Source organism: Tachypleus tridentatus, chromosome 2 (assembly GCF_004210375.1).
Source record: "Tachypleus tridentatus isolate NWPU-2018 chromosome 2, ASM421037v1, whole genome shotgun sequence".
Lineage (NCBI taxonomy): Eukaryota > Metazoa > Arthropoda > Merostomata > Xiphosura > Limulidae > Tachypleus > Tachypleus tridentatus.
The window spans coordinates 29,076,130-29,094,045 of record NC_134826.1 but is presented as its reverse complement, the minus strand read 5'-3'; the positions used below and the strand labels follow the sequence as shown (position 1 = coordinate 29,094,045).

General features: G+C 32.5%; 1 protein-coding gene across 13 annotated transcripts in view; it reads right to left on the bottom strand.

Moving 5' to 3' along the window:
* The window catches only part of MKP-4 (dual specificity protein phosphatase MPK-4), a 49,673-nt gene extending 33,911 nt beyond the window's left edge, over positions 1-15,762 (bottom strand). For 8 of the 13 annotated variants that reach the window (XR_013021551.1, XR_013021558.1, XM_076481933.1 and 5 more), the window contains exons 1-2: positions 13,751-15,752; positions 5,136-5,249 (exon numbers count right to left, since the gene is read on the bottom strand). Coding sequence is in view for 11 of the 13 variants with exons in the window: in XM_076481933.1 (XP_076338048.1) it covers positions 5,136-5,249; positions 13,751-14,010 (374 nt within the window). In the remaining 2 variants the exon portion in view is untranslated. The other 5 variants (XM_076481948.1, XM_076481957.1, XM_076481966.1 and 2 more) reach the window with 3 other exon arrangements.
* Between the last annotated feature and the right edge of the window lie 2,154 nt (positions 15,763-17,916).

The window sequence follows — 17,916 nt, the reverse complement described above, 5'->3', positions numbered from 1 at the left end:
GTGAAATTTATAACATTTTTCAGAAGCAAAGAAAAGGGAGCTGTAATCAAGATAAAACATGGAATTTTGGAACACTGTTGAGGGTGTGGAAATTAGAAAAATCATAAAAGGAAATGCTATATGCCCTGCTGAACATTTTGGAAATCTGTGAAAGGGATTTCAACAGTGATGGTGTAAGAGATATCTATGCTGTAGAATAGGATAATTAGAGAGGAGTAGTAGCACTGTTTGATAAGAAGACAGCAAGTGTTACCAGTACAGTTAGAAGAAGTAATAGATTGTTACTTCTCAAACCAGTGGACATAGTGATCATTCAGGTACATGCCAACATCTAACCATGATAAAAAGAAAGAAAGAATAATAGATGGATAAGATGATTGGTGCAGAACATGGAAGCGATTATGTGGTCATTATGGAGGACTGAAATGCAGTTCTAGGAGAAGAGAAATGGTAAAGAGATTGGTGAATACAGTTTGGGAACTGAAAATGAAAAAAGTTACAAATTAGTTGAATCATAGACACTGAGAAAACTCTGCACAGCAAACACTTGGTCCTAGCATGAAAAAAGGAGATAATATACCTGGAAGAAACTACATAACTGAAAAATCCAAATCAGATATTGTGGTCAAACAGAAATACCACAACATCCACCTAAGTACTCACAACTACCCAGGAGCACATACAGACCCTGATCAAAATTTAGTTGTATAAACTCCACAGCTTAAACTGAAGAAAATTAGCCTAATCAAGGGAAAAACAAAATGGACTAACAATTTACTGAAAGGATGAAAAGGAGTGACATTCAAGGTACAGATGAAAGAAGCAACAATGCAACAAAAACAAGTAGACAACATAAGGAACTTCACTGTACAAGAACATTGGAATATTATAAAGAACAGCACACTCCTAAGCACATAAAATAACATCAGCAAAAGAGACAGGTACAAAACTGAAGAAACCTCAGAAAACAAAACAAAAATTTAAAATTGAGGAAAAAACAAAATAGAAGAATGTCAGCATGGTAGAGAAAATACCAGAAAAAAAAAACAATGAACTGAGAAATGTGTTGGTATGATTAGAGGAGTGGAACAGACAAGGAAGACTGGACTAATTTTACAAAGAAAAACAAATCCCAAGACAATGGATAACTGTGCAAGTCCTACCACATGATCAGAGGAAGCAGAAAAGTCAAAGAAAAGTTGAAAGAGTACATTGAAAAGCTATAAATAAAAGAAGGAAAGTAAAACAGACTTGAAACAGAACAAAAGGAAAATGTGGTAAGAAAAAGACAATTGCCCTCCTACTCTCCAAAGTGAAATCATAACAGCAATCAGTTTCAGAATTAATGTTTTGAAAACACTGGTTAGAGGGAGGGAATTTGTTATAGCAATGATATCAAAACAACATAGAACAAAAGGTGTCACATTTTGTTATTTTCAAAATATGTTTGCCTCCCAAGTTTGTACATACAGGATGCTCCAAAACTATCTTTCCTATTTTAATACTTAATAATTAAATCACTAAAGAAATAGAACCATGCAGTTTCCAGCATACTGAAGCCAAATTCAAACAGTTTTTCATTGTTTGTTTATATTAAGTACCAGTGAGTAATGTTATCCCCATACAACAGCAAATGTGTAAGAAAAGGCTTACTGCATCACTTGGCTTGCAGGGGTCAGGTCAGTGACTATAGTGCAGCATAATTACAGATGCCAGTACAGGAAATAAGTATGGGGATATATTAAGAATATTGTGTATTGCACACATACAGCAAACATCAGAGCTGAAGACTACAATAATAGGTGCCATTGCCACTGCAACTACTGACATGTTACAGCAAATGCAGATTGAAATTGAATATCAATTAGATATGTTGAGAACTACTAACTTTGCATATATAAAAGTCTACTGACATGTCAATAAAACCATTTGAATTGGACCACAAGATATTAAAAACTGCATAAATGTGTTTTCTTAGTTAGTTAATTACAAAATTTTAAAATAGGAAAGATAATTTTGGACCACCTGCAATATACACTCACAGGTGCATGTACAGTGCAAAAAACAGTATAATACTATAATTGAGTTGAATAATAGGCTCAAATAACAAACTATGATAAGCTATCTGATTATTTTACTGTATTAAAAACTTATATCACCAGTATTAAAAGAAATGTTCTGATTACTTATGGATAAATAAAAAATATTAATCTCCAATGATGTCTTTAAACAAGTGCAGCAAAAACACATGAAATTTTTTCGAGAATATTTAAAAAACTTCTATAAATAACAAGATTAATGAGTTTTTGAATACATCTAAAAAATATTTATTTTACCAATTCAAGAACGATGTGCAGGTCTGTACCAAAGAGAACAGTATAATTACTATTTTCAATCAGAAAAATAAGATAAAATGACAATTACAATTACTGATCAGTACAGTTATCGGGTCCTTTTGTAACTACTGCTCTTGTAATTAAATTACAGTGTCAATAAGAAATGATAAATTCAATCACAATTATTTGTTACAAAAAAAATTAATAAGATCTGATTAAACCTAACACCTCTATAAATAAACCAAAAAGATAATACAGCTTGGGACAAAATGTGGATCTGAGAGTTCAAACTTTGTGTCACATTGGGTGATGGGTACAACATAAGAGTGACAATCAAGTTCCACTATGCTATTACATTATCCTAAGACCTGTCAATGTTTGATGATGACTAACTTCCCTCACTTTATCAGTTCAAAATTTAATACAACTAGCTCAAACAGCACTTGTTTAGATGTTGTGTAGCTTTACATAAATATCTAAAACAACTCAAACCTATAAACCAATTTTCTTCAGAACTGCCTGTTCATTTGTGATGATATGATAATTACACTTCATCGTAATCACTCACATCACAAAGAAGAACACTAATAAAAAGAAGAATTTAATTCTAGTATTAAGATTAATGCTTTTTTTTTTAAGTTCACATTTTCTGAATTTTGAAATTTGGACAAAACACTACCATCCTTACTCTTCAGAACCACAAGGTTCCAAAATAACAAAGCATGAATAACATATGCTATTATATTGTTATATTTTAATATGATTATATGAACTTAAAATCTTATAAACAGCATATGGCTTTATTGTTATTCTTGTTCACTAGGCAAGTGGGTTGATAAAATTAAGATAAGGTTTATATTAATATAAAACTAAAAACTCTCATAGGTTAGTAAATTTAATAAAAACAACAATCTAACAGTATATAATGCATGAAACCACTTCAGGTTTTAAAGATCTTTGTAAACTTAATTAGTTGAACACCCTCCTTCTAGAGTTAATTAAGTTAATAATCACTGCTTTAATATGTTCAATCGTTGATGAAGGTTATTTACAACACTAATAATTGTTTCATTAACTTCTTAAGCTGTGTATATTCAATGAAGTATTGATAGAATGTCCATATTAATATCTATGGCTTTGATCAGCATATGTAATCAAGTGGTTTGTAATACAGGATACAAAATTTACAGTTGTATCCACAAATGCCTGCAGCCAGGACCTATGGAAAGAGCCAAAATCATGCATTTGGTCATGCCCACTTGGGCAGTGTTTTGTATTTGTATTGCACAGTAATGGGAAAACCCCATTTTTGAATTTCATCATTACTACAGATTATAACCAACTAGCTTGGTTAACCCGAGAAAGAAAGAAAAAAAAGGAAAAAAATCTGTATAACTATTACATTTGTTACTCCTGATGTTTGACTTCACAACACAATTTTAGAAGATATATGTAAATAGTAAACCATTATTCTTTCCACACTTAGTTGAGCTGAAAGTCCTGTGTATTTCAATTGGATAAGCTTGCATGTCTTGTATATAAATTAAAACAAATGCAAGCTATGTTCATAAAACACTTATCCCCCCACTGATTTGATACTTATAACTAAGTCCTCATAGTTGGATGATGTACCTGTCCACAAGACTGAGAAAGACTATTTATATATCAGTGGCCCTGTGGCCTTCATGTCCATTACATTTAAAACCTTGTATGAAATACTTACTGTATAAGTGTGGTCAATATCCATTCATTCTGTATTGAAATTTCATGAACATAAGGTTAGAGAAGACTTTATATATATATATTCCAGTGACCTTTTGACCTTTGATCCTTGACTTTCAAAAGTTAATCAGGTCTAAAACTTAAAATTTTGTATACAGTAGGTTAAAAGCCACCCAGCCTTGAGGTATCTCATCTACAAAATTGAAATGGATAGAGAAGGATGAAACAATAAGCCTTACTCTGCAATATTTGACAATGGAAACATAAACTAAAAATATGAAATATATATAAAAGAAATTTGTTTTATTTCTTTTCCTCTAAATTTTATGTATGTTAGTAAAATAAGCACACCTAGGAACCAACAGGTTTAAACAGTGGTTGCTTGGGATTATTTCAGCCTTACAACTGAAGAATAATTTGCAAGTAAGTGAATTCTAGGGTTCCCATAACAGTGGTTTCCAAACCTCAAGCTCTGTTACATAACTGACTGCAGAATATTAATAAAGAGAGTCTTTGAACAATGGTCAATACTACAGCCATAATTCACTTTCGTGACATCATTTCTGCAGTATTTCTTTAAACATTATTTATTCTACTATTAAACTTGTCAGTGTTCATTTTGGGTTTTATCCTAAAACATGTAATCAGTAAGAATTTATTGTCTTGTTACAAATTTTAAATATTCAGTATGTTATAATTATACAACGTGACTTTTGTAATAGGTAGATTGTGAGTTTAAAATAAAAACAAGAACACATAGATTGTCAGAGAGATGAGAGTATATCATCCAGATGTTCAGAAATTTGAAACGTGACAATTATACAACTATTCATACACTCATTGCTGAGGTTCCATACAAACCCTATTAAACAGCTATTCTTAATAATCAAGAAAATATATATCAATGTCAAGCTCTGATACACAATAAACTTTTCAATAAAATAAAATTTAAATTTTATTGAATAAATATACTTTATCATTATTATTCTCTCACTTGGATACATTAATTATTCAGGTGTAAGTTATGAATACAACAATGCAAACATACATTCTTGACTGAATTAAACATTTACTTACAATATACAGTTTCTCTTCTTCTTCACCATGTGATAAGCCTCTTCATAACAAAGTTGGTATCGATTCATCAGATAAGCTATTACGACAGTTGCACTTCTGGATATTCCCATAAAGCTAAAAATATTTATATTTTATGAGTAGTGTAATTAACTCTATAAACAGAAACTGAGCAATGCATAAAATATTCTAGAAGCACATTCTGGAAACAATAACCTTAATCTCATGAAAGCTGTGTTAAATTATAAGCACTATAATAAAACTTAGGAAGCAATATTTAATCAATCAAGTAGCTAAACACAATGACATTTTTGAAATGTCTAGTGGTGTGGCTGTCAAACATACTGCTCATGATAACAATTTCCAAGTATAATTTAATTACTCTGTTGTCACAAAGTCTAGAAAAACTCCTGCTAAACCTCCTAAAGTAAAATTACCTCACAACTGTGACTGATCCCGCCAAGTTAGTATGTTTGAAATATTTTTAATCAAGTGCACAAAACACACTTAAAATTGGTTAGAGCTCATAACACTATAACTCAAACTGTAGGATAGACAGCATCTCTATTATATATAAGAATACAACAGTACAAGGAAATTTAAAGTTGCCAGAACATTTTTGTAAACTAAAATTGTACATAACAATTACCCCAAATACTCACAAATGGTCATCAGGTAAGTGCTGGAAAAACTATTTGTAATAGTAGTTCAAATTTCTCATAATAGATAGTACCATTTTAGACAATTTGTTTGTCTATTGTTACTTGCAAATATTTAGACAATTAAGTTCTTACTGTTGATGCTTTCTACTAACTGTATGCCAAGTCTGAGATATGTTAAGTATATTTAAAACAAAACCTCTTGTTGTGTAAAGATAGCATCTATTGCACACTTTGCCAAATTGTAAATTAAAAAAACAAAAACTAATGAACAAAAAGAGAGTAATATCAGAGAATTCAGCATCAATTATATGCTGCTCCCCATGGGGCTTTATAAACAATACCAAACCTATAAATAATGAAAATTAGATCATGCAATGCTTTGGATAAGTGAAGAATGATGTTATTAAAATTATAATTACTCCAACAGTTATGTTTCACTTTTTACAAACAAATACATTTCTATAAACAAGTCGTATTAAAAAGAAATTAGTTTATTAACTCCAATTTTTAGCATTTTATTTTCTAAAATTTTCATTCTGCCGAAGAAAGGATGTTAAAATCCACAACAATTTAGCACCAGAGTCAGACCCATTTAATAATTTTTGTGCTCCAGAAAAAAAAGAAAATAAAAAGATTCAAAATAATTAAAAAAACCTAGTGGTGCTCAGGTGCACTGATGGCTAAGAAACAAAGTATTCATAATATGCAGATCTAGAAAATGTTATGCTGTGTATTAAAATAACAAAAGAATGAATAAAATAATATCGTGTTGTTTTTTTTTATATGTGTCTATGCCTTTATTTAATGGCTGGTGTTTTAATTGTTACAACTATAACTGGATGTTAGGATGCAGAGAGGGGGTTTTCAAAAATAGTTGCACTAAACAAAAATACAATCAAGAATAATGTAACAATTCACTTTCTAGTAAAACCAGTGTCATAGTGCACTATCTCAATCTTTAGACTACTACTTCCCATATACTCCTAACTCATACTAACTTATGTTTATGCATTACTCCTCAAGGTAAGCATGTTCTATCCAACGAAGAAACACAGACATAGAATCGTACTGATACAAGCTTTCAAGAGACAGCTGTTGCCTTTCACCTAAGCCAAGGGATAATATGTGCTAATGTCTTTTTAACATTTGTTTCACTTTTTTACAAGAATATATTTATGTGCAGAACACACAAACAAATTTTAAAAAAATACCTTAATATATATTACTACAAATACATTCTAAACTTGATGCTGTGTATTAAAATGACAAAAGAATGAATAAAACAATATTGCTTTGTTTTATATGTGTCTATGCCTTATTTAATAGCTGGTGTTTTAATTGTTACAACTAAAACTGAGAAGACAGATACTCAAATGATACTGTTTATTGTTCCCCATGATATAATTTTGTGTTAAGTGTTTACATCCATGAATTCACTTGACTGAAGTCTTTCTCTCTGTACAGTGACACATCTTAAGCCTTTTTGTGAGTGCAAATAGCCTATCACACAGTTTACAAGACTTATCTCTTTACTGACAACTCAAGTATGAGAATGTTAGGGATCACAACAGTTCAATCAGTAAGATATAGTTGAAGGTACAAACAGGTGATTACATACAGGAATATAGTGTATATATGTACAAATACATATCTTGCTTGCCCGATTTATACAGCCTACATCAGTTTTTCATCTGGAATTTTTTGGAGACTGGTCACACAAAACAGTAAAGCCATCATGCAAAATCTTAAATGACACAACACAAAATCCCACTGACTTGTACCCAAGACAGCAAATTTCTTCAAGATATTTCTCAGAAGCAAATATCTGCCAACTTCACCACAAAATTTAATCTCAGAAAGTATAATTACAAAATTGTAGGGAAACTAATGGCTGGTCTTAACTATGACCTATAAAACTAATACTAACCACACAACTGTCCTAGCTGTGTATTTAGTCAATTTTGCACAGTCTGTTTCAAAGACATTCTGATATAACTCAGTCTGATGAAGTGGCATTCACAAAACATCAGATCAACATCTTGCTACTAAATATTCAAAAAGTTAAAAGTATGGATCTCATTACCTTTTAAGCTTTTCTTCTTTCAACCCCCAATCTTAACTGTGTAATAATTGACTGATTACTACATAATGTTCTTGTGTCTTTACCCTAAACAATTGATTAGCAATTCAGAAAGCAAGAAGCAACACTTCTTTATAGTCACCGATGTCTGAACAAGTGATTGCCAAAATGCCAGTCAAGCAGTTAATTTTAGCCATAAAAACTTGAAGTTTGTTAGCAGCATCTCGACCATTCATCAAAACATCGATCCTGCACTCACATTTCCTTATCTCTGTCTCCCGATTACCTATGAGACAAAACAGTATTTTTACCATCAGAAGCAGATGGATATGTTGACTCTGATAATTAGAACACTAGTTCTCTAAAGGCCTGTCACACAGTTTTAGTGTGTCAGTGTTTCTTGAATAATCCAGACAGAGATGAGTTACATACATGATATTGTTTGTACCACAGATAACTACTCATCAGGCCCAATTACTCTTTTAGCATAATATCTCTTTGACACATGGCAGCTTTCCCAATTTGCTGACATTCAAGTTCATATGAATAAAATATTGCAGAATGAATGCATTCTATATACTTCTGTGAACAATTCAACACATCTGCACTGGATGGAAGATGTTACATCATATCCACAAAGAGTTGTACTTCTCTTCTGAGTATCAGGATATCTGAAAAACAACTCAGTCAGCTGTTACTTTGCATCCCTCATGCTACACAGTGCGTGCCCATTGAAATAAATTTGATCAGGGTAAAAGAATGGGCAAACATGTATTTGACAGTTTGTATCATTCCTTAAACTATCAGACTGAGGATGGTATGTTATGCTGCAATGGCTTTGATTATTGCACTGTGTATAAGATCAAAATATTCATTGAATATGTTCTCACCAGATGACAAGACAATCCTTCAATGTTTCCATGCTGCTGATAAAGCATTTAATACACCAAATTATACTTTTGTAACATTGTTACCTAATGTGCTATCATACCTTTCAAACTTTTGAAGTTCGTTAGCCACTTCAGTGATTCATGATCCACTTAATTGATGAAAACAATACCTCACAAGTTGTGGAAATAATGCTTGATAATTACTACAAACATTTCTTTTGTTGTTGTTGTTGTTGTTATACAGTATCATCATTCATGAGCAGACAGCATACAACTCACACAAGCAAGTACTTGCTCCACAATGTCCTGTTACTGTAACAAAACTTTTGAAGTCAAGCCAGCAAGGCCTAGAATGTTTTTTTACATTCTTTTGTTTATACAAGTAATGTATCAGAGTATGTAATGAAACAGTGGTATGACTTTGAGAAATTAGCCACAAGCCATCAATATGACAAAACTTCAAAAGTTACAGTTATCTCACTCAATCTCCAGTTGGGGCCAGTCCTTGACTACTGTGATCTATATACTTTATTTTCCTGGTTTATATTTTAATCCTGCATCCTTGATGCACAAGAATACTACTGATAAGGCATATCTAGCTTGTTGCCATTTGTCAGAAAAACGTTGGTAGTAAATTATTGTAACAGTAGTATTCTACAGAACACCTGATAACTAGCCCCAGTAACTATTAAAGGCATTCCTGTTAAAGTACCATTGCAAAAAAAATACCACAATATGGTCAGTCTAAATTAACCATCAAAATGGAAGTCAGATCTCATTTGACTGAAACAGCTGCAACAACAGTATTTCTTTGAGTTTCCAGCATCTACTGTGTTAATTATTTGAATGGTACTTGTGTCTGATGGTCCCTTCTTGTAACGTTATACAGATATTCCCACAAACAGTGTCCAAGTAAGCCACAGTTGAAATAGAAGTCCTTCTCTAGCACCCTTGGTGCATTTTTTAAATTCAGCCCTGGCATAATATGTAGCAAATATGCCTGGGAAGTACTACATGTCTTGTAAGGAATCATGGCTGCACATGTTACATTAGAGCTAGCAGATCTGGCAATAAAAGCTGTTGTTATATTCTGGGGCTGTCAAAGACCCTGAAGGCTATCTGGGAATTGAGTGTACAACTGATAGCGTGAATGCTACTGAATTTTTACTTTATTCCAGTGGGCTCTCCAACACAAATACTTCAAATCATGTTGCAATTGAAAGTACCTCTGAAAGAAACAAATCTCTTTCATAGCCCCTTTATAAATTTGTTGATAAATATTTCATCATGATCTGCATGTTCAAAATTGCCTTGCAATGCAAACCCCTTAGATCCTTCATGTAACATGACAAACTTCCAAATTGTTTCATCAATTACACAAGCATCTAAACCACTTATTCTCTTGTGAAGTAATTTAAGGGTTACTACATATCAAAACAATCAAAAAAGATAAATTTTACCACATCCACTAATTTCTGTATGTACCTACACCAAAATAAGCTCATCATCTTTTTCTGTTTATATATTTCCATGGTCTTGTCATTTCAGTGTTATTCAGATTTCCCAGAAATTCAGTGGATAAATTGAATTTTTGTTTTCTTGACTAACCCAGAATATTACTTTTCTGTAAACCTTGTAGATGAGAAATATATTGCTCTTTCTTCAAATTTATATTTTCTACACTTTATTAAAAGTCAAAATCTTTGATTTCTAAGTATAATTTGCATCAAATGACATCCATAACACAAGTCTTTACAGCAAATAGGTTTTGCAAAAAAGACCAACTAAGAGTGAGAAGAATTATTCATTAATCAAATTGTTACCCTCTATAACTTTTTGCCTCTGGGCACAAATGTAATGTTTCTTTTCTTTTTTTTCCCTGGAGGTACAGGCTTTAGTGGAAATCATATGTTGCAGAGTGTTACTAGTTACACATCATACGTTTACAACATCACAAGTCATCGCACCATAGAATATCTATTCAAAACACTAAATTTAACAAAGAATCAAGTATTATAAAATGTAAAAAAAAAAAAATCTTAATTACACAATGCAGCCCTACACAAAAACAGCACCTTTGAATGCCAAGTACCTTTACTAAGCCATTAAGTAATCTCCAGTTATATGATTTTTGTTTAATACTGTGTATATATTTCTGTTGCAAGGCTGTAAATCTGTTGTTGTACCAGACCTACATTTTGTAAACTTGTCTGATGTCTTCTCATCACAGATTTTTGTGTAACTTTCAGATGCCATTTAACCAACAAATGCTGTCACCAAATAAAATAATATTTAAAGAAACTACAACAAATTCTGATCTATGCTGTTTGTTCCCAAGTTTTCAAAAATCCCCAATCAATACAACAAAATTTCTAACTAGAAACTTTTCCACACAACCATAACATAATGCTCAAATCACTTCACTTACACTACTTAAGACATCAAAATCTATAATACTTCTCTATCTAATCACTTCTAAACTTTTTTTACAGATTTTCAAGAACTGTGTATATCTTTAGTATATGATCAAACTACTTTATTTTTAGAAGTTTTGTAACAGTTGAATTAGTATGTAAAATGTCATCTTTCATAAATTATTTCAACAATTTCTTGATGTATCTTAAAAAAGGTGTAAAACTCAGCAGAAAAAGACAACAGAAACAGTTGAAATTGAAGAAATAAGTGATATACTTAACACACCTGAAGCTGTTACATCAACAAGTAATCTGATTCAACAGCAGAAATGATAAAGTATTACCATATCGTGCATTTAGGTTTGGTTTGTTTTCTTAAGATCTGAAAGAATATGCATTATTTTATGAATAACTCGTAGTTATACATCATTCCATAATTCAGTAACATCAAAATAAATTATGATTGTGTCTTGTCAGTAGAGTTAAGCAGTTTTTTATCCTAATTCAGGTAACAGTCATGACACTGCTGTAGTACATCATCTATGGAATACATGCCATTATCAAACTTTTTGTAAAATCTGTGAGGACCTCCTCAGACAATGTGTAAGTTATCTCCAAGAGTTTGTTCCTGTTAAAATGGAAATGAGGATGGACCCAAAGCTAACTTGCAAATGTAAAGAAGCAAAATGTCCAAAGTGTTAAAAGAGCAATTGGTGTGAATGTGATAATGCTTGCACATCAGTTGCCAAAAAAGTTTGTCACAGGAGAAGTCAAGGACGTTTTGGCAGAAATGGTGGTGTCAAGCACCCAAAGAGATGTATGTATGGTACAGGAGCAGTAAAGTTATAAACATATCCAAAAACTTCCTCTCAAACAAAAATGATGGCAAAAGGAGAAGAATCCAGGATGAGGGAAGGAAGAAAGAATACGAATGATTTTATCTGAGTGAAGTGTAAGCATACTATAACAATAAGGGGAGGAAGTAATACTAAAACAATGGTGAAAAGCCACAATATATGGGCAGTACACTTTGGTGGTCGAGAAATACCTTAACATACTACTCTGATAAAAGAAAAAAACCCTTAGATCACACCCTTAACAGCCATGTACCTCACTCTAGGCTTTGAGGTTTCCAAAACTAATGGAATACCCCACTACCTACCAAAACACTGATATTTTCTGCCACTGAATCAGAGACTACTTGTTAAATAGATTTAACAAATACATATGAAACTGGCAAAATGAAATTAATATACTTAGTTTTACTTATATTAATGAGATTGGGATAGGCATAGTTATTAATTCATTTTGTACAGTTTGTGTATGATATGAACCCCTTGCATATCTCTAACTCTTTTGAAGATACTGAGGTGATAAAGAATAAATTTAGTCAGTTGATAATTTAAGAAATTGTTCAGCAAGTAAACATTTAATTTAAAGTAAGTGAAAGGTAATGTACTTGAATTTTACAAATTTGAATAGCATGTTTAATGCAGGTGGGAGCTGTCTCATTGGTGCAACAGCAGAAAATATTTCATCATAGGAGTGGCCAAGTCACTGGGATAATGCTTTTTGACTAATGGTATTTCTAACAGAATTTTAAGGTGTAGTTATTTATAGATAATTATTACATTTCAAAATATTTTGAATATCTTTATATAAATCACCAGCTAGGTCTAACTTAAGAATTCTGTGTAGTTTTGATTTCCTTATCTAAGAAAGGATATTAATTTATTTGATGGGCTACAGGAGATATTCTAGTAATAGGATGAATCTGGAAATTGGTTTAAATATCTTTCCTTGAGAAAAATGGGTAAGATGATATTACTACAGTTTACAAAAACTATCCAGGGGATCAAAATCATCAAAGTCTCCAATTTCTTTGTGATCTATTCTAAAAACAAAAGAATAAAGGAACACAACTTTAAGATTTGAAGTGACAAGTTCGAGTCCAGTTAAGCATGTTTCATTTTTCTAACAGTGTTTATTTGTTGAATGAATTGGCCTTGCCAGTAGTGGAAGGCAAAACTTTATTGAAAATAAAGGGTGGGTTTTAATTTTTGCTTTTTTCACTGGTAGACATGGAAGTAAAAACTTTGAACAAGTTGAGAAAACAAACGATTCATTTTTCAAAGTTGTTGCCTATATTTTATGTTAAAGTAACATTTATTAAAATGTAAGTCACTTTTCTTTTTTGTTGCACACATTTTTATTTTTAACAAAGCATAATCTTCAAAGACAAAAAGAGACCTATTGGTCCATCTAGGCTACCCCAGACACTAAACTAAAACTATTAAATTAAAAAAATCTAAAAGCCAGTCCTGTCATTCATATTGTTATTAAACTTTCTGCCAACAGTACACTGCTTAAACAGCTTAAATTAAAAGACTAATTAACCACTAAACCAAGAATATTTTCCATAACACTGTTAACATTATTCCCATCCAAATTAAACTTTTAACACAATTATAATAACTCACATGTATTACCTTTCGTTTATTGTAATTAAAATCCATTTACCAATTTATTCCTCCAATTCATTAAATATTGTTATTGTTAAATAATAAATTACCAATGCACAAAACAGGCTCCTTTTTCTTGTCCTTCTTTGATGAACGAGTTTGTATCACAAAACCAAGATAAGAGATCCGTATCCATAGTGTCATTTGCTGGAATAAACATATACTTAAGATCTGATTTGATGAACTGTTTAAGTGGCAGAACGTGAATAGTTAAAATATGAGTGATGTTTAAAAGAGTCAAAACACTCTCATCTTGTGCAGCATCGAAATTCCCTAAATATACCCCATGTTCGATCTCATTCCACGACATGTTGCCTAAAAGTGCAAGAGCAGCAACTGTGTAACATTGCCTGCTAGAAATAAACTTTCCCAACAACGATTGCACTCACTTTGCACCCCAAAGCACTACACAATTGCAATGTGCTGCAAAAACTTATTCACCCGTCCAAACATCTTCCTACGAGAAGAATTTCACAGCTTAACGAGATTTCGACCGCACATTGAAACATTATAATAACAGCGAATTATAAAATTCTACAAAACGGTCACGATTCTTTGGAATTTTAATCCCTAACACACTACAATTGTTTTTCATGAGAAGTTACTCTTGAACTAGACATTAGTACCTACTTATTTTTATTTCTGTACGCAAGAAAGTACTAAAAATATAAACGAGCCAAAAAAACATATTTCAGCATATCCCAAACTTTCTCATTTCACGCGCTCTTAATGTCTCAGCAAATATTTCCCGGCGCCCCTGGCAAAAAACATCTAACAGTTCCGTTTATTAAGCAGTTAGGTCCAAATAACTAAATAATTAATAAATATTTATGTCCTGACAACTTAGTAGTAGTTTGAAAGAACAGTACACGTAAATTGAAAGTAAACAAATATTTTTATTTCATTTTTGAATTAACACAATTACTAATGGGTCGCGGGTTCGAATTCCCGTTATCCCAAACATGCTTGCTCTTTCAGCCGAGGCCTCGCATGGCCTAGCGCGTTAAGGCGTGCGCTTCGTAATCTGAAGGTCGCGGGTTCGCATCCCCGTCGCGCAAAACATGTTCGCCCTTTCAGCCGTGGGGGCGTTATAATGTGACGGTCAATCCCACTATTCGTTGGTAAAAGAGTAGCCCAAGAGTTGGCGGTGGGAGGTGATGACTAGCTACCTTCTTCTAGTCTTACACTGCTAAATTAGGGACGGCTAGCACAGATAGCCCTCGAGTAGCTTTGTGCGAAATTCCAAAAAAAAACAAAAAAACTTACACTGCTAAATTTGGGCTGGCTAGCGCGGAAAGCCCTAGCGTAGCTTTGTACGAAATTCAAAACAAAACAAACCAATATGGGATGTGTGCGCCTGTTGTTGTTTTTTTTTCTCTCCTTTTTCACCACTTTCAACACATTTTCCAGAGTGAGGTTCAGTGGAGGACTCAGGTGCTTTGACGCAAGGGCCTAACTGTGAATTATGCAGTGGGTCCACAGAGCATCAAGAGTTTTGCTTCGTATGAGTGCCCGCAATCCTCCATAACAGCTGAGTATAGAGAAACTACTATCGGTACAGACGCCAACACACTTAGTCCAGTCTAAGTTGTTTTCATACATAAAAGTGTCAAGTCTCTCAAACAAGTCTTGGGCCTTCGTACCCGCAGTGGTACTTTTACAAAAGAGGTCTTTCACAATTTTATCACCATCTACGAACCGTGTGTAGCAAATCAAATAAGCATCCTTGTTACTATCTGTCACCTTATCTAGCTGCAACCCGAATTCCTTCCATTCATTTTTTTCAATTAGCTGATCGTCGTAATCTTCGGCCATGTGTTAGATTCTACCACTGATGGTGTTGTTGGATAAAGGCACCTTTGAAATCAGTCTTCCTGCTGATTCACTAACTATAATGTTCACCATATCCATTGCAACCAGTAAAATCAGTTCTTCTGCGATGGTATGAGACTTTTTACAGTATACGACTCTATACACCACCTTATAGGATGCTAGCAAAGTATTGCTTGGTACTGATGCTTGTTTCAAAAGTGTACCTTTTTGTTCTTTCAATTCTTTTAACTTTCTGGTAAAATAATCACCAGATTTAGCCATATTATAATGATTAGTCTCTAAAAGGCGTTTCAGTTATTTGGAAGCATGCGCTCATTCCATTTTTATGCACAAGCGTTAAAAATCAACAAAATAATTCACTGAATTTCGCTAGACCTCGCAGACACTTGATCACAACACTCTTCAGTTATTTCGATTACTGATGGACTCGGAGAGTCAACAGGTATTTATATACCAAATCTAAGAAACGAAAAAGTTCGAGAAGTTACTGGTGTAGCCGAAAAACAAGTAAACAAAACATATCTCAAACTTTCCATAACGTCATCGAAAGGAAGGTAGCTCGATCTAATGTTAACATTGTGAACTACCTCGAACTGGTAGTTTGCGTGGTGTCCGACAGATGCCGATATCGCTGTGTACCATTGACATATATTAAGTATTCCATAAAAAAAAAAAAAAAGAATATACCGGCGTTATTAAAAAATGAAAATATGAATGGTAATTTTATTATCATACAGAGTTCACAATCATTATACTTTGCTAATATATATATATATATACTTTAATTTTATAGCTAATCCTTTAGATCCCATATGTCCACCATTTAAATTGAAGGGTGAGATTTCAGGTTTGCAAAGTCTCTAATAATTTTCCATTCTATGGCAATGGGATAAGGCACAGATAACAAGCTCGAAAGCTATGGCTAATTAAATAGATAAGATAGCCAGAAGGGTTAAGGAACTTATCTTAAATTTAAAAAGTATGGATTGAAAATGTAACATCAAATAAGTTTTGATTGGTCAGAAGTCTGGCTGGAACTGTAAATGTAGAGTTGTAACGACTTGGTTACTGCATTTATTTATTTTGAAACCACTTTCAGCAAAAAGTGCTAAAACTACTTCTTTGGTCAAGTGGCATTTCTACAAGTGTACAGTACTGTCAAAAAATGTTAGAAAAAGAACATATTTTGCCATTCTTACTGTTGTATGGGGCCAATTCTTCCATGCCATTACAAAATGTAAATTTCAACAGTGTGGTAATGATTCACTGATCCCCATTGACAACTGAATGATTCTGATGAGCACTTGACATCTGGTATATCCATAGGTAGGAAGTTACACCAGAAATAAAAGCAAAACATACCAGAATATTCAGTGTCAACAAAATACCATCTACTCTATGGTGAGGAATTAAGGGAAAAAGACAGTAATTTTCACTGTTGAGCATAAATTTAATAAAATGCTTGACAAAAAATATATAACAGCATTTTAACCTTCATGATAAGTCACCCTATCAAAGTACTAAGAAAATATAAAGTGCAGATAAATATACGTGACCTAGTGATAGAACATCCTTTCTTTGTACGTGATAAGGTTGATCCAGAAAGTGATGAAATATTAAGTCAAGATATATTTAGAAACAATGATATAGAGATCTCAATCACATACAATAGGCATGTACATTTGTTGCCACAAGCTTCTCTGAACAGGCCTAACTTCTCTAAAGTGAATTTAATGACACCTGAAAACCATGCTTCATGAATGCCAAACAATACATGTGGTAACTAGAGCATGCTGGAAATGTTCAGATTTTGGTAGGTGAAAACAGAGAAAGCATTATAACAAAATGCAGTATTTACATGTGCAATACTTGCATGTGTTTCATATCATGTGGTTAAAGTGGAGCAAATGTAAAAAAACTGATGATTTATCAGTTGATTATGAAGCATGAAGAAAAAAAAGTACAGTTCTATGTTTACTGCTTCTTAATAATAATCAGTTTTTAATCTGTAGAGTGAATTAATGTAATTAGATATTGCATATTTTATGATATATATCTAAGTTGTTGTTGGTTTATATTAGATGCTGATATGCCTATTGTTAGCAATACTTTTGAACAGAAGAAACAGAATCTTACATCATTTCTCACCAGTTTCTCATGATGTTGGGAACCAATCCTCAAACTTATTATCTTGATGGATGGATTCTAACTGTAACAAATTTTACAACTTTAAAAAGTAAATCATGAAAATGCACAATTTTCTATTTTAAAGATATATATCATAAAAATTCAATTAACTACATGAATAATTAAGTATAATTTTGAAATATGTGAAGAATTCATTAAGAAAAAAAAGAAATAAAAATGTTGCATGGAAAAGAAG